General features: G+C 37.2%; 1 protein-coding gene across 12 annotated transcripts in view; it reads left to right on the forward strand.

Annotated features, from left to right (window-relative positions):
* The window catches only part of TTC3 (tetratricopeptide repeat domain 3), a 116,750-nt gene that overhangs the window by 71,536 nt on the left and 25,458 nt on the right, over positions 1 to 19,756 (forward strand). For 11 of the 12 annotated variants that reach the window (XM_072806933.1, XM_072806941.1, XM_072806939.1 and 8 more), the window contains 8 exons: positions 128 to 379; positions 2,613 to 2,659; positions 3,578 to 3,634; positions 4,146 to 4,219; positions 5,553 to 5,717; positions 11,775 to 12,840; positions 13,798 to 13,863; positions 14,011 to 14,160. In XM_072806933.1, coding sequence (XP_072663034.1) covers positions 128 to 379; positions 2,613 to 2,659; positions 3,578 to 3,634; positions 4,146 to 4,219; positions 5,553 to 5,717; positions 11,775 to 12,840; positions 13,798 to 13,863; positions 14,011 to 14,160 — 1,877 coding nt within the window. The remainder of the gene's footprint in view (positions 1 to 127; positions 380 to 2,612; positions 2,660 to 3,577; positions 3,635 to 4,145; positions 4,220 to 5,552; positions 5,718 to 11,774; positions 12,841 to 13,797; positions 13,864 to 14,010; positions 14,161 to 19,756) is intronic. The other variant, XM_072806935.1, reaches the window with a different exon arrangement.

Consider the following 19,756-nt stretch of genomic DNA (forward strand, 5'->3'; position numbering starts at 1 on the left):
GGTATGTGTTTTCACTGAAAATGTCAGCAAACTATAACTGAACTGCTTTCAGAGATGTAGGATTGAATGTGGTTTTATGGTAAATGATTTTCCTTTTTTCTGATTTGGATTTTGTTTTTATTTACAGGTTTAGATGCCACAGGACCTTTTTTTTCTCGTTATGGAGCCTCTCTTAAGGAGCTTGATTTTAGCATCATGACTTTTCTCTGGAATGAGAAATATGGTCATAAACTAGCCTCTATAGAAGGAAAGCAACTTGATTATTTCTGTGAGCCAACATCAGTGAAGGAAGCACGGTGTTTAATATGGCTGCTAGAAGAGCATAGAGACAAGTTCCCAGCGCTACACAATGCTCTAGATGAGTTCTTTGACATAATGGGTGTGTGGGCTGAATTTCAATTTATATTATATCTGGGCTGGGGGGGGTACAAATCTGTGAAGGATCTGGCTTATTTAATACTTGACAAAATAGTGAGAATTATTATGGTACAGCCAGCTTATTTGGAAAAGTTAGTGATTAAAAATAGTGATTATTTTTTTTTGATGTTATAAAACGTTTTTACTCTGTTGAGCTAAGTGGTAGGGTGCTCATAGGGGTGTGTTACACTGATTACACACCTAATATTCTCATCTTAAATACATTGACAGTATCATGGCAAAGATTGCATATTAAATGGACAGAATTTATTAGTAAATGGTTTAATTTGTAACCTTCAAGAATACATTGCCCTGCAGAGGAGGTGATGTTTGCAGAATCTAGAAATAGCACATCTGTTGTGGTGGGAAGAGCTTAGAATTGGGAGATCAGGAAGTCGGCTGTGGCCCAGCTTCTTCTCTAATTCACCTCACTAAAAACTTTGTTTTTACTACTGCTTCAAGGTCCCCTCCAGAGCTGGGTGTTAACCAGGAACTCAGAAATGCGTATGCTAGCCCCTGCCCTCAGGAATCTTATATTGTAGAAAAGGGAATAAGGTGAATATTCAGTAACTATTATGAGCATCAGCTCAGTAAGAGAGGTCCAGAAAGGGTGCTGGTGGTTTAAATGGAGGATCAAGCTCTCGTGTTCTTCCTGGGGAAGACAAAGCCTCGATGCAGGGCTAGAGTCCAAGCTGTGAACGTGGAGGTAGTTGGACAGGTTGACATCTGGGCTTAGAGACGGGGTTGAGGGGAGTTAGGTCACCTGTTCGGGTAGCAGCATGGAGCCCAGAATAGGTTTGGCAGAATAGGATAACTAGTAGTTAATTCTTTAGCTTCTTTTGGATCTTAGTTTCTTCATTGTTGAAATGATAGGATTTGGAGCCAGTGGTCTGTGTGGTCCCACTTTGCTTCAGAATTCTAATATTCTTAGATTCTAAATTAATTTTAACTTCTCTTTGGTACTGCATGTGTGTGTTATGGTAACTCTCCCCCTCCCCTTTTCTTCAGCATTCCTCAGCATCTGCTTTACAGACTGTCCAGAGCTAGACTTTTAAATTTCATGCTTTTTTTGAAAGGGGACATTAAAAGGTCTGGCTTTATACAAAGCTATCACATATTACAGAGTTCATATGTGTAAGGGACTGAAAAACTTGTTGTGATTCTTAGGAAGGAGCACATTCAAATACAGATGGCTTTATTTTTCTAGGACAGCTTCATGACTGAAAGTGACGTGCTACTTGATAGCCTGAATTTATTGCCATCAGTTTGCTGCTGCTGGTAATATAAAGCCTGATGCATGTTTGGATCACACAACAAAATAACTAAAAAGGAGACCCTCTTAGTGTGAATTTTTTCTGTAACCCAACTGTGCAGTCCATCTGGCTGTGACTGTTCCTTTTAGTCAGAAGCCACCAACCAAATGACCAGCCATCTCAACAGATTTTCCCTTCAGTAGTAGCTCTGCTTCTCACCGTTTTCCTAGATATTTTCAATTTTATCTCTTTTCATTTAAATTGATGATTATAGTTCTTAAAACTCTTCAAAATCCACTGATCTTGTAAATTCACACTATCTACCTGAATTTATCATCACTCTCCCCATCTGCCCTCCGTGTATACATCTAACTTCTTAAAGATGTCAAAACCTTCCTTGTGCTTTTCTGCCTTGTGACTTTGCTCATGCATTTTCTCCAGCCACGACCTATTCCTTTGCTTGTTTATTTAAAGTCTTACTTTAATATTGCTTCCCCAGACCAAGCCCTCCCTGACCTCTCCTTGGGCCTTTATCCTTGAAAACTTTATTATTCCATCAGCTTTGTTTCCGTTGTATTTATTGAGGCATGTAGCACAGTGGGTTGCAGGTATTTGCCTGTTTGAGTATTTTGCAGAATACAAGTTAAGAACACAAGTTTATCTATGGCAGGGATTGTACTATGCGTTTCTGTATTCTTGGCACCTTGCATAGAGCTTGACACATAGAAAGCATTCAAATTGTGCTGAATTGGATTTACATTTTGTGATTATCTGTGGTGGTTTTTCATTTAATTGGCCATTTGTGTCATTTGTGTCAAAACCTAATAAGGAATAGAACATAGTTGATGATTGTAGTATCTGGAGTGGTTCTCTTTAAGGGTTTAGTGTGTTTGGCAGTGTAAAATTATCATCATCTCACAAATCACTGGTGTTTTCCTACAGATAGCCGCTGTACTGTATTAAGGAAACAAGACAGTGGCGATGTGCCGGTAAGTTATTTGATCACTTTAACCTCAGTGTGCTAATCTGTGTTAGCCAAAGAAGAGAGGGGTACCCAGGCCAGTGTTTATTACATCACAGCTAGCATGATGAGGATTTCTGGCTAATGTATGCTAATTTATTAGAAAGTTAATGCCCAGTCTTTCTCTTAGAGCAATAGTCAGCAGATTCAGAGGCTTAAATTAGACAGTGTCCATAAAGTTTTGTAACTAATAAATGTTAATCTCAGAAATAAGGAATGAGTTGCTGAGTCATCTCCTGGCATAAAAATGAAAAGTTATCTGTAATGATTAAAATTTTATGTTTTGTTCTGTAAGGAAAACAAAGAGACTTTGTTTTGAATAGCTCCAAAGTTAAAATAAATCCAGAGTTTTTCTTAGTAGGTTGTGGCAGTTTTCAAACAGATGCTTATTTACTGATCTTCAGGATCAGATCATCTGTACTTGAAATTTTGTCTTAATCTGCTGTTAAGTACTGCCAGCTAAGTATGGAAACACCTGTAACACAGCCATGGGAAGTTAAATGTCTCGTCAGTCCACTATGCCTCAAAGTTTGGCCACGTGTAGAAGGTCAATTTAGCTTAATAAGAAATGTCATTAAAATACTAGTAGCATATAACTGGAATTACTCTAAAAGACTGATTAATTACTTGAAATAACATAACCTTACAAATGAGTTTTAAAATGTTGGGGCAATTTTAGTTATTACACCTTTGTTATTGAGCTGTTATTTTCTATTATAAGTCATAACACCAGGGCTGACATTCTAAATGTTACTTTTGTTTAGCAATTTTGTTACTTTTGTTATGTATATTCAACTTGTGGCTGAAACCAGTATGATATTTTTATTTGGAGCTTTGTACTGCTGTTATTTGAGTTTTCATTGTTTTTCCCCCACCATTTTTCCAGTTTAATTCCGCCAAGATAAAAAATAAAGGCAAGAAAAAGAAGCCAAAAGATTCAAAGGTATATTTTCTATATTCTTGCATAAAATAATTGAATATATAAATTAGAATTAACCAACTTTGGAGGATATTTTGAAGCATTTTTAGAGCAAGACTTTTTAAATATTTAATCTAAAGATTTGTTCCAAGCCCATGAGATAAATATCGTGCTGTTTGTCTTACTGTGGATTCTCCTTGGCTCTCACATGTGTAGGGGATCAGACAAGAGGGCAAGAGTTGAGGCAGGAAACAAATATTAGAGGATGAGAGCAGCTGTTTGTAAATTCCACTAAAACTGGTCTTTTTATCTTTGACATTAAAAAATTTTTTTGAGGCCTAAATGTTAATTTGGGCCTATTTGTAGTTGTTGAAACTTTTATTACTATGTGTTCCTGTTTACAAAAAAAATTTAGATAAGTCTTATATATTGTCAGTTTGTGTATTTATATAAGCATTCATCTGTTTTAATGCTAATTTTTTTCATGGGATTTTAAGATAGAAAATCATTTTCATTTTTCTGTCTTTTAAACTAGCCTATGTTGGTGGGGTCTGGGACACCTTCTGTAACACCAAATAATGAGACTATCACTTCGGGTGAAGAACATAAGTAAGTGTAATTAAAATTTTTTGCTTCATTTTAACTCCTGCGTTAACTTAGCAAGTGGTGCTAATTTAATGTAATTTAAACTTGTATTTTATTTCCCTAATTTCACTCTCTAAAGATGTACATCTGTTATAACAACCTGATGTGATCCATCTTGGTTGAATTTATAGCAAAGCTTGTCCTCATTAGGAATTCATACAAACCAAATTAAAATCATTGGTCTAACGGCATTCATTAGATAAGTCTAGGAACTTACTATGCACAAGATACTGTGGGAAAATCCTAGAAAATAGTACCTAAAATATTCAGTGAAGAGAATGTCCTATTGACAATTACTAGCATATTTGCTGTAATAATAGAGGAAGATGTTTTGGAAACTGTATATGACATTGTGGTTTAACCTTAGATATGAGTGATTTTCAGTGGTGTCTGGGTGTTGAAATTAAGTTTTCAGGATATGAATAGGCATAGGAAGAAATAAAAGTAGTGAGTAGCAGTGACTTTTTGATGTCTAATTCCCTTGCAGACTAGAAATCCACAAATTTTTTTTCTCATTTTTTAAAGGAGTTGTCATAACAACTGCTTTTACACAGTTATTTTCATGGATTCTTTTAAGTGGAAGAATTATTTTGTTAAAATAGTAATAGCTTATTCTTAGACAACGTTTATATGTCAGTTACTATTCCATTGGTTTTACGTATATAAACTCATTGAATCCACTCCTCCACCCTAGGAGGTAATTACTGTTATTATGCCCATTTTATAGATAAAGAGACTTCTTACGCACAGTATAGTTGAATGATATGCCCCCAAATCTGAAGCTTCTAAATAGCAGAGCCAAGGAATTAAACCCAGCAGTCTGGTTTTAGAACTCACACTCGAACTACCACATCTCTTTAGAATGTTAGAATCTTATATTTTAGAAAAAAAAGTCTTTTTATTAAGTGTCTCAATCTCACTTTAACTTAATAGCAGTTACAATCTTCCATTTTTCTCTGTAACAAGTTATAAATTAATGTAACATTGATACTTTTAAAATCAGGAGTTTCAAAAAATTTGCTCTTGGGAGCAAGAATAGGTAGTTAATTAAAGGTGCTTACTCAGTGGTCAGGCATATATATATATGTACACACACACATATACACACATGCATATACACATACGTAATACGTATATATGTAATTGTGGAAGGATAACTTTTCTACATATAATTTTCTGATCGTATTTTTTTGCATTGTAAAGCTAAGTAATATGTTACTGTCTTTATATTTATTTCAGTTTAAATATTCTGGATCACCTTAAAAGTTTATGATTCACAAAATTGTTTTTTTATCAGCAGACGCAATTCAAATTCTGCAGGGCCATTTGTGGTACCTGACCACCTTCGGCAAGATGTAGAAGAATTTGAAGCTATCTATGAGCAGCACAGTAGTGAATATGTTGTCCGTAATAAAAAGCTGTGGGACATTAACCCAAAACAAAAATGTTCAACTCTGTATGAGTAAGTAGTTTAACATTCCTACAAATAGTATTTTATACTGAAGCTGCCAGTTAAAGATCTCAGTTGTTGAATTTGTGTCCCTTGTGCTTATTAAAGGAATCACTTATTGGCTCACAAACCTGGGTTTACAGCCTTTGTCATGTATTACACAAAGTTTAACTGAGTGTTTTTAATTATTAAATTTAGAATTCTAATTATTATTGGTTTTGTCAGTTTGAGCTGCTTAATATAGATATTTTCTGTTTCTAAAACTGACCTGGTGTATGCCAATAGGACCTATAAAATTTCCAGCCATAATCTTTTTTTTTTTTGATTAATTTATTTATTTGAGAGAGAGAAAGAGAGACACATACACACATATGCATGTGTGTGCACAAGTGGAGGCAGGGCAGAGGAAGAAAAACTCTTCAAGCTGAGCATGGAGACTGATGCCAGCTTGATCTTACGGCCAATGAGACCATGGCCTGAGCTGAAACCAAAAGTTGGCCGCCTAACCCAGCTGAGCCACCCTGGTGCCCCCCAGTCTTTTTTTTTTTCTTTTCTTTTTTTTCAGCCAGTCTTTTATCTTTTTCCAAGATATACAGTACTCCTACCTTATTCTTAGTTTCGCTTTTCAGGGTTTCACTTTACCCACAAGCAACCCCTGTCTAGAAGCCCATGATCCTCCTTCTGACATATTGTCAGAAGGTCAGTAGTAGCCTAACATTAGATCACATGCCTGTGTCACTCACCTCACTTCATCTCATCATGTAGGTGTTTTATCATATCACATCATCACAAGAAGGATGAGTACAGTGCAATAAGATATTTTGAGAGAGACACCACAGTCGCATAACTTTTGTAACAGTGTTATAACTGTTCTATTTTATTATTAATTGTTGCTGTTAATTTCTTATTATGCCTAATTTATAACTTAAACTTTATCACAGGTATGTATGTGTAGGAACAAAACAGTATATATAGGGTTCAGTACTGTCTGTGGTTTCAGGCATCCCCGGAGGTCTTGGTATCTCTCATGGATAAGGGTGAAGTTAAACATTTGACAAGGAGTAGTATAATTATTTGATCTTATTGTTCCTTTGTTGATGGATGTGGATGTTTAGCATCTTATAAGTCCAGTGATAAGTTAACAAGTCTTAGTGGGGTGGATAAAATAATGGAGTAAAGAGTTCAGGAAAATCTAGGAAGCAGTTAAGCTTTTTGAGCTTGATATTATTAAGGTATTGCTACCTTCCTTAAGAAATGAGGGCTAAGGGCAGCCCCGGTGGCGCAGCGGTTTGGCGCCGCCTGCAGCCTGGGGCATGATCCTGGAGACCCAGGATCGAGTTCCTCGTCGGGCTCCCTGCATGGAGCCTGCTTCTCCCTCTGCCTGTGTCTCTGCCTCTCTCTCTGTCTCTCTCTCTCTGTTGCTCATGAATAAATAAATAAAATCTTTAAAAAAGAAAAAAAAGAAATGAGGGCTAAGACCTACAATAGAAAATTAATTTAAAAGCTAGCTATTCTCCCAGAAAACCTGTCACTCATCCATAATTTGGTCATTCCTTCTATCCTTCCCAGTTGCATTATTCCTGTTCAGTCTAGTTATACTCCTAGGTACTTCTTTATAGTTTTCTTTAGAGTTGAAATGCTGAGCAAATTCTATTTCCAGAGAACGCTCCTGGATGACCATATGGAAACAGCTATAAAACTATACTAGTATTTCTTAAAATATGGTGGGCTTTGCTTCTGGCATCTAAAACTGAAGCTAAACTGTGTCATTTTGAGGACCTTGCTTCTTAAAGAATTTATTACTATTATAAGTGGGAGGAAATTAACTTCATGAGGAAAAAACTTAGGCTGATTTGTATTTTGAGATAAAATTTCAAGTCAAATTGCAGGAAGTTACACATCAAAATGGTTGTTTCTTTGAATTTTTTAAAGTAGACATGTGATAATGAGCTTAATGATTTTTTTTAAGATTTTATTTATTTATTCATGAGACAGAGAGAGAGAGGCAGAGACAGAGGGAGAAGCAGGCTTCCTGCAGCCTGTTGTGGGACTTGATCCCAGGATCCCAGGATCACAACCTGAGCCAAAGGCAGATGCTCAACCACTGATCCACCAAAGCTTTCCAAGAATGATTTCTTTTAGGGGCACCTGGTTGGCTCAAAGGAGTGTGTGACTCTTGATCTCAAGGTTGTGAGTTCAAGCCCCAACCTGGGTATAGAGATTATTTAAATGAATAAATAAATAAAAACTTTAAAAAGAAAAAAGAATGATTTCTTTTAGTGGCCGGTGGGCAGAAGAAATAAAAATGAAACTACAATTTTCTATATGGATAGGAAGGTAGAGGAGTAGAACAATTATTAGACAAGGAATTAGGAATACTGGGATAACTGCTATAAACTTGATCTTGAATTAAGTATTTCACTGTGAAGTAGGGGAGTAGACTGATAGGTGTTTAATTGACCTGATCCTTCTAGTTCTAGCGTTTTATGATTTTAGGTAGTTGAAGCAAATGAAATTTCAGTGGGTAGTATTCTGCATTTAGCTTTTCCTAATACCTCATTAGGGGTGTTAAGTATTTGGCCAGCATTAACCACTTAGGGTTAAGCACTGTGAAAGATTCAGAAAAACTAGGAGATACAATCCTTTCATGCAGCTTGCAAGTAGTAGGAGAGCTAAATTGATCATTGGTCAGGTCACAGTGTATTGCAAAAAAAAATTACTTTGTGAAATAAGAATCATGAACTTGGACAAAACAGTGATTTTTCAAAGGACCACAACCAGAATACTAGGTTGGGGATGCCTTCTGAAATGTTTTCTCCATCCTTATCCCTTGCCCGTGTGCCAGCAGTGACATGTAATGGCACTGTGGTTGGTATGACTAACCATGACCATTTCAGACACTAATGGTCATCATCCAATGACAAAAATATATCTACATACATACATAACATAAGAACTATTAATATCTCTGGTATAATTAGCTTTTTTTTGTTTTAACTCCTATCACACACAGTGTGCCTCATTTTTACCCCTGGTTCTGAAGCACATAGTCTGAGACTTTGAACAAGAACAAGCAATGATGAGAGCGAAGATGAATCTTGTGTAACTGGGTGGAAGTTGAGTCAGTCTCACCATTCCAGTTGTAACTCCATCTTTCAGACGAGATCGGGCGCGTTCAGGGTGGTATGGCCGTAGACTAACTCCATCTTTCAGCAGAGCTTTGGCCTCTTTCATGTCTGCTAAGCAGTCACACCAGTACCAATGTTCAGAGTGCACTGATGGAGGGACTCCAACCCCTGTGAAGCACTGGATTATGAAGAAATTTTATTTATGCTGTTTGGACCCAGTGTTTATCTTACAGAGATGATTTTTCAAGGCTAGAAAGATGTATAGAGTTAAAGTTCATTTTGTGTTGCATTTCAAATAATAGTGACTATAAAAATTTTATTCGCAGTATGGTTATAAAATGGTTTCCCTTTGGGCTAGGGACCCAAGTTAAGTTAAATTTTGTTCTACTTCAGTGCTTGAAAAATTCATTGCAAAAAAAAGAAAGAAAGAAAAATTCATTGCCACTTAGCCAGTGGAAAAAATGTGGAGGCTCTCTTTGAGAAAAAATATTTCTGATTATAAAAGTAATGTAAATTAATATGGGATTTTTTTAAAATGAAGGAAAAAATTATGAATAATTCTATCATCCAGTTATAAGTACAGTTAATTTTTGGTGTATATTCATTCAGGCTTTTAGAATGTAAAACATAGGTCTTAACATTTATAAACTGATTTTACTATACACTCAGCTTTGTCATAACCTTTTTCACTAAAAATGCATAGTGAGCATCTTTTCATATCCTTGACTGTTTTTCAAGAGTGCAACTTTTATTAGTTGCTTGGTAATCATCACCAGATTTGCACTATCATTGACATTGCCAGCTATTGAAAAGCTCATTGCTGAATTACTTAGAGTGGTTTCCTTGTAGGTAGTCTTTGCTCTTTAGTTATCCCGTTTCAATTTAAGTGCTTTAATCCAGGTGGAAAAGCTTTGTTTTTCAATGATTCTCTTCAGTATTCATCATGAAGAGCAAAAAGTAAATACGCGTACACCATCCATGAATTATTCTGCTGTTGCTTAATGGCAGGTAAACACCAAATGGAAGGATCTCTCTTCAGAGAGATGGTAGAGCCAGAGTTACAGCAGTCAGCTAAAAAATCCTCAGCAAGGGTTACTGTTTCTGAGACTACAATGGTTTCTTTTTACCTCACTCTCCTTCAAGCCTCTGATTTTAGATTTCTCATTAAAAATGAAGTTTGAGGGGCAGCCCCGGTGGCTCAGTGGTTTAGCTCCGCCTTCAGTCCAGGGAGTGATACAGAGACCTGTGTCTCTGCCCCTCTCTCTGTCTCTCTCTCTCTCTCTGTATCTCAATCTGTGTGTGTGTGTGATGAATAAATAAAAATCTTTTTAAAAAAAGAAAAATAAATAAAATAAAAAATGAAGTTTGAGGGGCACCTGGGCTGCTTAGTTGGTTAAGCAGCCATCTCTTAATTTCGGCTCAGGTCATGATCTCAGGATCCTGAAACTGAGCCCCGTGTTGGATTCTGTGCTCAGTGAGGAGTCTGCTTGAGGATTTTTCTCTCTCTTCCTGTGCCCTTCTCCTTCGGTTCACTCTTGCACATTCATACTGTTTTTCTCTCTCAAATAAATAAATAAAATATTTTAAAAAATAAAAGTGAAGTGTGATGGAAATCTTAAAGCAAAGACATCTTTTTTTTTTTTTAAGATTTTTTTTATTTATTCATGAGAGACACAGAGAGAGAGACAGACACACAGGCAGAGGGAGAAGCAGGCTCCATGCAGGGAGCCTAATGTGGGACTCGATCCTGGGACTCCAGAATCACGCCCTGAGCTGAAGGCAGGCACTAAACCGCTGAGCCACCCAGGCGCCCCAAAGCAAAGACAGATCCAACCTGCTATCTTGCAAAACAATATCTATGTTATAAAGTTCCAATTGTAGAGATTATTCTAAGTGGAAAATAGTCATCAAAAAACCCTTTAAGTATTTAGAGCAGCATTGCTGACAAAAAAGTAGTAGCATTTGGTCTTCCAGCTTCAGAGTATCAGTTACCTTGAATAGAGGTTAAACAAAAATAGTCCTATGCCTTTATCTCCAGCCACATCTGCACGTAAAGTGGTTTCTTTTGTTTCAAAGAAATGTTTTTACCTTCCTCTAAATAAATTGTCTTCTTGGCTAGTCTCAATTTACTAAGAAAATCCCTTTGGATATTTTTGCTGTGGAAAAAGCAAATCTTTTTGGTGGTGTGTGGTATATGTCTTTCTTGCTAGTTATACCACTGTTACAGACTGAATATCAAATTCAAATGGAGAAGTAAGGCTCTTTGAGGCAGACACAGAATGGGAACAGAAAATAGCCCCAGAACTGGAGTGAGCCCCAATCCAGAACTGGTAGTAGATTAAAGGATTGCCCCATTACTGTGTGTCTGATCCTGTACTGTATTGGTTTATTGATCAGACAGGATTAATTTCAGTACCTCTAAATTATTGCATATTCTTTTTTTTTTAATTATTGCATATTCTTAAACAGAAAAATATTAAGAGACTTACTACATGCAAATTCCAGTTAGATTTTAATGAAATTTCATCTCTTCTCATCTGGCATTCTTGTTATGTTTAATTAATTTTCTTTTCATTCCTTTTAAAGTAGATTGTGTAATGATGTAATTGAAATTTATAAAAGAACTTTTTAAACCCTTTTTTGTTTTTTTTTTCAAAAACATTTTTAAGGATTATTTTCTGAGAAGTGAACAAAATTTTGCATTTATTTATTTATTTATTTATTTATTTTTTCAAAATGTTGCTTTTAGAGTATCCTTGATTGCAGTTAGCTTTTGTCAAATTTAACATGAATGTAATATGTTTGTTTGGGAGATGTTGAAATCAGTTGGAAGTGAAATTGTATTTTGCTTTGGGAGAATTGTGGGGAAAAATAATTTTTTTCAAATGAACATGTAAGAGCACTTCCTTATAATAACATGTGAACATAATTTTTTTTCAAGTTATTTCTCTCAGTTGTTGGAGGAGCATGGTCCCTTGGACATGAGTAATAAAATGTTCTCTGAAGAATATGAATTCTTCCCAGAAGAAACTAGACAGATACTAGAAAAAGCTGGAGGTTTGAAATCTTTCCTCCTGGGATGTCCTCGTTTTGTTGTGATTGACAACTGTATTGCTTTGAAGAAAGTTGCTTTACGGCTCAAGAAAAAGAGAAAGAAGAAAAACATTAAGACAAAAGTGGAAGAAATTTCAAAAACAGGGGAGTATTTACGAGTTAAACTACCACTGAATCCAACTGCTAGGGAATTTAAACCAGATGTAAAGTCCAAACCAATGTCTGATTTATCTTCAGCAACAGCTTCTGAGAATGTGAAGCCCAAACCTGTAGCTGCTAATTCTCCCAAATCAACCTGTGAAGTTATGAAGCCAAGACCAGTGTCTGATAATTCTTCTAGATCAGTTTCTGAAGATGAGAAGCCCAAAGAAGTCTCTTCTGATTCTGCCCAACCTGTATCTGAGGATGCAAGTCACAAGCGAGTATCCTCTAATTCTCCTAAACCAGCTTCTGAGGATGTGAAACCAGCCTACTGGACTCAGCCCCATTTGGTCACAGGATACTGTACATACCTCCCTTTTCGGGGATTTGACATTACCCAGACACCACCAACATACATAAATGTGTTACCAACTTTGCCCCAGTACACTAACATTTACACACCTCTGCCCAATGTTTCTTCTGAATATCAGCTGCAAAGATCAGTGCCAGTGGTGCCGTCTTTTATACCCAGTGAAAGACTAGATGAAAGTGCTACTGTGTACTTTGAGGGTCATCATTTGAATGCTGAGAATGCCCCTGGGAACCAGATTGTCCCTAAAACACAGATCCTTCAGGACTCTATGGAAGTGTCAGTAAAGACAGAGTGCAGCACAGATGGTGCTGATACAGCCCTTAGTGAGTCTAACAGATATGATGGTCACTGTGGAAATTCTGCCAACAAGTGGGAAGTAAATCCAGAAAAAAACAATGAAGTAACAAATACTCCACATACACAAATGGTTGCCATACAGGTAAGACTTGAATTAGAAAAAAGTCATCCTAATACTGAAATTTTCCCTCTCATCTTTTCATTGCCCTTAGGTTTTACTAAAATTCTTTTAAATTATTGGCTTAATATTGGTTATGAAGTTTTTGTCCCAAAATGTGTTAAAAATATATGAACCCTTTTGTAGGGCATGATAGGCAACCCAGAAAGAATTCTGGGGTCTAGTAAATAATGTACTTCTTCCCTAACCAAGTTTTGTACCAATTGGAAAATAAAATCAAGGAATCAGCAGATGGAGCCAAAACATTACCTTAACAATGAATAATGGCATCATAAGGATGATGTGGTTTATTTCTGTATTTGAAGCCTATGCCACACCAGCTTACCCACCTAGTTACAGCAGTGCTGGACTAGGAAGCCTCCCAACTTGGAGTGCTGCCCCACAAGACCCAGTGCATGGAGAATGAAGGGAAATGTACTTTTTGCACAGATGGCCCCCAAAAAGCAGAGTCTGGGCTGTATGTGACCAGTTTTCCTACCAAAACAGGGGAGGAATGGGGGAGTTAAAAGACAATCAGGTGGAGAGAAACGAGAGCTGCAAATGAAAGTTCCTACCTAACAAGCATATAATAAATTGATGTTCTCCTATAGTTTATGCTATAGAATATGAATTCATTAAACCCTTGTTGGCTTATCCCCCTCCTTACTACATTTCCTGTTTTCTAGAAAGCTTTGAAAGAACATGTTAAAAATAATGAACCAAAGTCATTTTTATTACATGATAATAAAATAATAAATTCTACGTGATAGCTCTTTCGTTACACAAGTGTTTGTAGAGAGCATACAGCATTACTGAAATTGAAAAAAAAAAAAAACTTGAAAAAATTGTGGGCATGTCTTAAAATGTCATTAAATGATGGATTTATTTATTTTACTAGAGCAATTGAGGTAAATTGAATTTGAGTATTGTTTTGCCCCAAAGGTGTCTTGGAATATAACACATCAAGAAGTCAATACTGAGCCATATGATCCTTTTGAGACACAACAGGTAAGTCAAAATGAATTATCATGACATTTCCCTTGTAAATTTTCATCTGGCTTTTATTCCTCTCTATTTTAAGAGACTGTTCAGAACCAGATCAGAAATAGACATTTTAAACTATTTTTAATAGTTAATTTTGTAATTTGCCTTTAGGGAGATATTTCACAGATTGAGAAGGAGTTCCAGGTTTTACAAGAGCAGCTTAACGAGGCATGTGAAAATTATGAGCAGAGAAAACTCAAGGGCTCAGAAGAGACCAGGGATCTGGAAGAAAAATTGAAAAGGAACTTAGAAGAAAACAAGGTAATCCTGTCTGAAAGTTAGTAGTATATGTTATGATCAGAAGGTCTGTACTTTGGTAACCTCAGCTAAGCCACACCACATTGGCTGAGCAAAGGATTTCTAAAATAGGGATCCCTGGGTGGCGCAGCGGTTTAGCGCCTGCCTTTGGCCCAGGGTGCAATCCTGGAGACCCGGGATCGAATCCCACGTCGGGCTCCTGGTGCATGGAGCCTGCTTCTCCCTCTGCCTGTGTCTCTGCCTCTCTCTCTCTCACTGTGCCTATCATAAATAAAAATGTAAAAAAAAAAAAGGATTTCTAAAATAATGCCTAATTAAATTTCTCTGTGACATACTAAAGTGGCAGTGTTTTTACATGTTTTAGAACCTCTACATGTTGCCATCTAAGTAAAGGGTTATGAATTTGGGTTTTCATTTTTTATACTTCAGTTTACTTCCTTAATAGTTTACTTCATTAACTAAACTTCTTTTCTGAAGACTAAGTTTTGAGTTAATCCTTATTTATATTGAGAAGCAGTGTAGCATTAGCGGTTCACAGTGTGAGCCTTGGGGTCAGACCGACTAGGTTCAGATGTAAGCTGGGCTCCATACTAGTTCTCATTCTGAGCAAGTTATTTAACTTCTTTGTGCTTGTTTCTGATCTGGAAAATTTGGTGGTAATAGCTCCCATTTCTTGGGGTTAGAGTAATACTTGTGAAGTACTTAAAACTGCTTGGTGCATAGCAAGGGCTCTGTGAGTATTGCCTGCCACTCCTACTACTGTCTTCATCTCACTGTTAAGAAAGTATAAGAATAACACATGGAGCTTAGGCATAGTAGATCTGTAACATGACTTAGAACATCTTGAGTCTATTGATCTTGAATTCCATTAGCTAAGATAGATTACAGTAATGTGTAACTGATTATTAGAGTAACACTAATTATTGGCAAGGCCAGATGTGAATTGGTGGGGAAATGGAATTGTAGATGTAAGGGTATCATAGTCTGTTTCTTTTTTAAAACTGAGGTCTTCTGTATAGGTGTAACAAAGGGATATTAGTTAATTTAAGAAAGGAAGGATTTACACTTACTGGGGAGTATTACGAGTATTATGTAACAGGTAGAATTGTTGATTCACTATCTTACACACCTGAAACTAATGTAACATTGTGTGTCAACAACACTTCAGTTAAAAAAATAAAAAAGGAAGAATTTGCTCCAGGAGTCTGGATCAGTACTGGGGTACCATATTCAACAGAAGAAAGTTAGCTTCGTGGGACCTTAATCCCACAAATTGATTTATTGAGATTCAAGTACACTTGGCAGAAAAGAGTCAGTTTGTAAAGGTAACTGTTATAACATTCCTATTATAACAGTTATAACATTCCTGTTACAACTTATTTTCACTTGGGATGGGACTGAGGAAACTTGAAGAATGAGAAGAATTAGAAGGAACTACACTTTCTGGTCAGTTGTCTGGTTGAATGAGATCTTCCTAATTGGGAGAGGAGGAAATGAGCAAAAATAAAACTCTGCATGGTGACTCATAGAACACTAATTTGAATAAACTGCTTGGGGGGGCTTAACAAAATAAAATATTTTTATAAACTATTACCTCAGTAAAATTCAGTTTTACTAAGTTTGTATAAGAATGCTTGTGGCCGGGATCCCTGGGTGGCGCAGCGGTTTGGCGCCTGCCTTTGGCCCAGGGCACAATCCTGGAGACCCAGGATCGAATCCCACGTCGGGCTCCTGGTGCATGGAGCCTGCTTCTCCCTCTGCCTGTGTCTCTGCCTCTCTCTCTCTCTCTCTCTCTCTCTCTCTCTCTCTGTGTGTGACTACCATAAATAAATAAAAGTTTAAAAAAAAAAAAAAAGGAATGCTTGTGGCCTCCCCGATTAAATGAGGAGAGCAGATTTTCAGACGGCCACTTAAAGTGGGCATCTGGTGAATGAGGTTTTGTTCTGACAGGCTTGTCCAGCTTTATAAACTGCTGGTCTGACTGGGTTCTGTATTTGTGCCGTTTATCAAGGCATTTTTGTATGTTTGACGAAGAAATGGGCAGTTAATCTGGCCCACAGGCAGGAGGGCTGCAAGACAGCAGTAGCTCTGACTGGGGCTGAGTTCCTGATACACCTTTTTTTTTTTTTTTACCTTCACTGAGGCTCTGGGTCTGCTTTCAAGTGGTGGCTCTTAAGAATGTAGTCAGTCTGTGTTAAAAGAGCCATTATTGAGTCCCCAAATTTCAGGTCTGGTAGGTTGTTAGACTGACTTCCCATATCAATTGTAGACCTGTTTCCTATCAGGATAAGTTGTTCGTCTTAGTTTTTAGATAGTTGTCCACACAGGAGCAGATAAGATGTAGCTGTGGCCATTTCTTCATTAGTCAGGAGTATGTTCATAATTAGCTTATGGAGAAATCTTTTATATAAACATAAAAAGACTTTTTTGGCTTTTATTGATCTTTCCCATGGCCTTAGACCTTCTAGTCACTGAGGTTTCAGCTAATACTTTTACTTGAAAGTTGCTTAATACCAGGTAATGGATGTATTAGATGCAACAACCTTTCAGACTACCTGGGTGGAACTCAGCACTCCCATCTCATACCTTTGTGACCTTAGTTCACTCAATCTCTTCGACCCTCAGTTTCCTCATTAGTAGTACAATCTCTACTTTGTAGGTTTGTGAGGACTCTCACAGGGTATTTGGACAGGGGTGGGGTGGTTGCCTGGAGATACTAAGTCTAGTAGAAGGAAGAATTGTCCCACTTAAAATGCCACTCATGCCCCTACTGAGAAAAACTGTTTACAAAGCAGTTAAAGAGTGCTTAGCACTTAAAAAGCATCAATAATAATCTGAGCTAGCTATTTCATATAGCTAATGGGGTTTTATTATCATGAGCTAGGAATGGCCTTAATAGATAATTGGGCCAGTTATGTATTTTCAGAGGAGAGTACCTATTGTAAAGCCAGAGTCTCCTGTTGTTTTTAATGTACCTCTAACTTGCAACTGTCAGTTTGTAATTGCAGTATTGCTTGAGGGCATATGTTCTTAGTTTATTAAGATAGAATTCATCACTTGAACCATTATAAAGTCTGTAATTCAGTGGTTTTCAGTAGACTCATAATGTTGTATGACCATTACCCCTGTCTTGTTCCAGAACCATTTCATAGCGCCAAAAAGAAACCCTGTACCCACTAAGCAATCACTCATCTCCCCTAGGATGTGTGTTCTCAAGGTGCTTTAATGAGATTTTCTTATAGCTAAGATGGGTATTTAAGTTGACTTTGGCTCTTAAAACACAGTCAAAATAATTTTGGCCTAGAATAATTTATGGAGTAGAATTTTGGAACTTTGTCCTATTTTTGTATTAAAACAGAATCCTGGGCCCTGCCTGCCAAAAATTTCTTAGCCCACATCTTTGTAGAAGTGGAGTTATCCTATTCAATCACAATCTTTGCCAAGTTCAGCCTTTTTAAATCTAACATTTATGGAGTCATTATGTGCCATACTCAGTTGTAAATTTTTTACATTAATTGTTTTATTTAATCTCAATTGTAGTATACTAGTGCTATAGTATAGTACACCAGTATTGTCTCCATCTTATTGTTAAGGAAATGGAGGGAGGAGCCACTAATGCAACTTTCTCATAGTCACTCACACCAGTACTAAGTGGCAGAACAGATAGTGTCAGGCTCTAGATCCCTTGCCTTTGTCCTCCCTTAAGGGAATGTCAATTCCTCAAACAGTTAAAAAACATTTAGCACTTCATGAGCAGCATAGATGTATCAGTTAATTTATGCCATATAGTAATGCTGAGTAACAACCACCCACAAAACGTCAGTGACAGAGGATAGTATACATCCAGTGTGTGAGCCTGTGGGTTAGCTTATCCCACTTGGGCTTGGCTGGACTGTTTCCCCTTTGGATCAGGTAGGGCTCTGTTCTTGGCTGTGCTTGCTCACATATGTGTGGTCACCACATTCTGTGTCCGCCTGCATCCGAGGACATCAGGCCTGCACATTCTGTGAAGATTGTTGCTTGATTTTTTGCTAGTGTGTTGTTGAGGATATTATCCATTATTTCATTTCACTTGACAAAATTTATTGGATGCTCCCTCCAAAGAAGACATACAAATGGCCAACAGACATATGAAAAAAAATGTTCAACATCACTCGGTGTCAGGGAAGTACAAATCAAAATCACAATGAGATACTACCCCACATCGATCAGAATGGCTAAAATGAACAACTCAGGAAACAACAAATGTTGGTGAGGATGAGGAGAAAGGGGAACCCTCTTACGTGTTGGTGGGAATGCAAACCGGTGCAGCCACTTGAAAAACAGTGTGGAGGTTCCTCAAAAAGTTAAAAATAGAGCTACCCCATGACCCAGCAATTGCACTAGTGGATAATTATCTAAAGGATACACCCCAATGTTTATAGCATACACCCCAATGTTTATAGCAGCAGTGTCCACAACAACCAAAATTTGGAAAGAGCCCAGATGTCCATGGACAGATGAATGGATAAAGATGTGGTATATATGTATAATAATGGAATGTTTCTCAGCCATAAAAAAAGAATGAAATCTTGCATTTGCAACAATGTGAATGGAACTAGGGGGTATTATGCTAAGTGAAATAAGTCCGAGAAAGACAATTATCATATGATCTCACTCATGGAGTTTAAGAAACAAAACAGATAACGTAGGGGAAGGGAAGGAAAAATAAAATAACAAAATCAGAGGAGATAAACCATGAGAGACTCTGAACTATGGGAAAGAAACAGGGTTGCTGGAGGAGAGGTGTGAGGAAAGATGGGGTAACTGAGTGATGGGCATGACAGAGGACACGTGATGCAATGAGCAGTGGATGTTGTATGTGATGCGTCACTAAATTCTACCTCTGAAACTAATACAGTAAATGTTAACTAAATTGAATTGAAATAAAGAATTAAAAAAAAAAAAAAAGATAAGCCAAGCTCTGTGCTGGTCTTCTGGGACTTTTATGCAGCATCCTCTTTCCTCCACTTTCACTACCTAGGTTTCTTTGTGCAGCAGATTTTTTTTTTTTTCTGTAGATATAGCTCACTGTATTTCCTCTGACTTTGCTGCTAGAAAAGTTTTAATGCTGTTTCTAAAGAATGGTTAGGACCTCATGCCATTCATTTTTTTTTTAAAGATTTTTACTGATTTTATTTTTATTTTTATTTATTTATTTTTTAAGATTTTTTAAAAGATTTTTTAAGATTTTTTAAAAGATTTTATTTATCCATTCATGAGAGACACAGAGAGAGGCCGAGACACAGGCAGAGGGAGAAGCAGGCTCCATGCAGGGAGCCCGACACGGGACTCAATCCCTGGTCTCCAGGATCACGTCCTGGGCCGAAGGTGGCGCTAAGCCACTGAGCCACCCGGGCTGCCCGATTTTTACTTACTTTAAAGAGAGAGAGAGTTTACACACATGAGCAGTGGGAGAGGGAGAGAAAATCTTGAGCAGACTCCACACTTAGTGTGGAGCCCAACTTGGGGCTCAATCCCACAAACCCAAGATAATGACCTGAACAAGACCCACAGTGGGCCACCCAACCAACTGAGCCACCCAGGTTCCCCATATATA

Source organism: Canis lupus, chromosome 30 (genome assembly GCF_048164855.1).
Source record: "Canis lupus baileyi chromosome 30, mCanLup2.hap1, whole genome shotgun sequence".
NCBI lineage: Eukaryota > Metazoa > Chordata > Mammalia > Carnivora > Canidae > Canis > Canis lupus.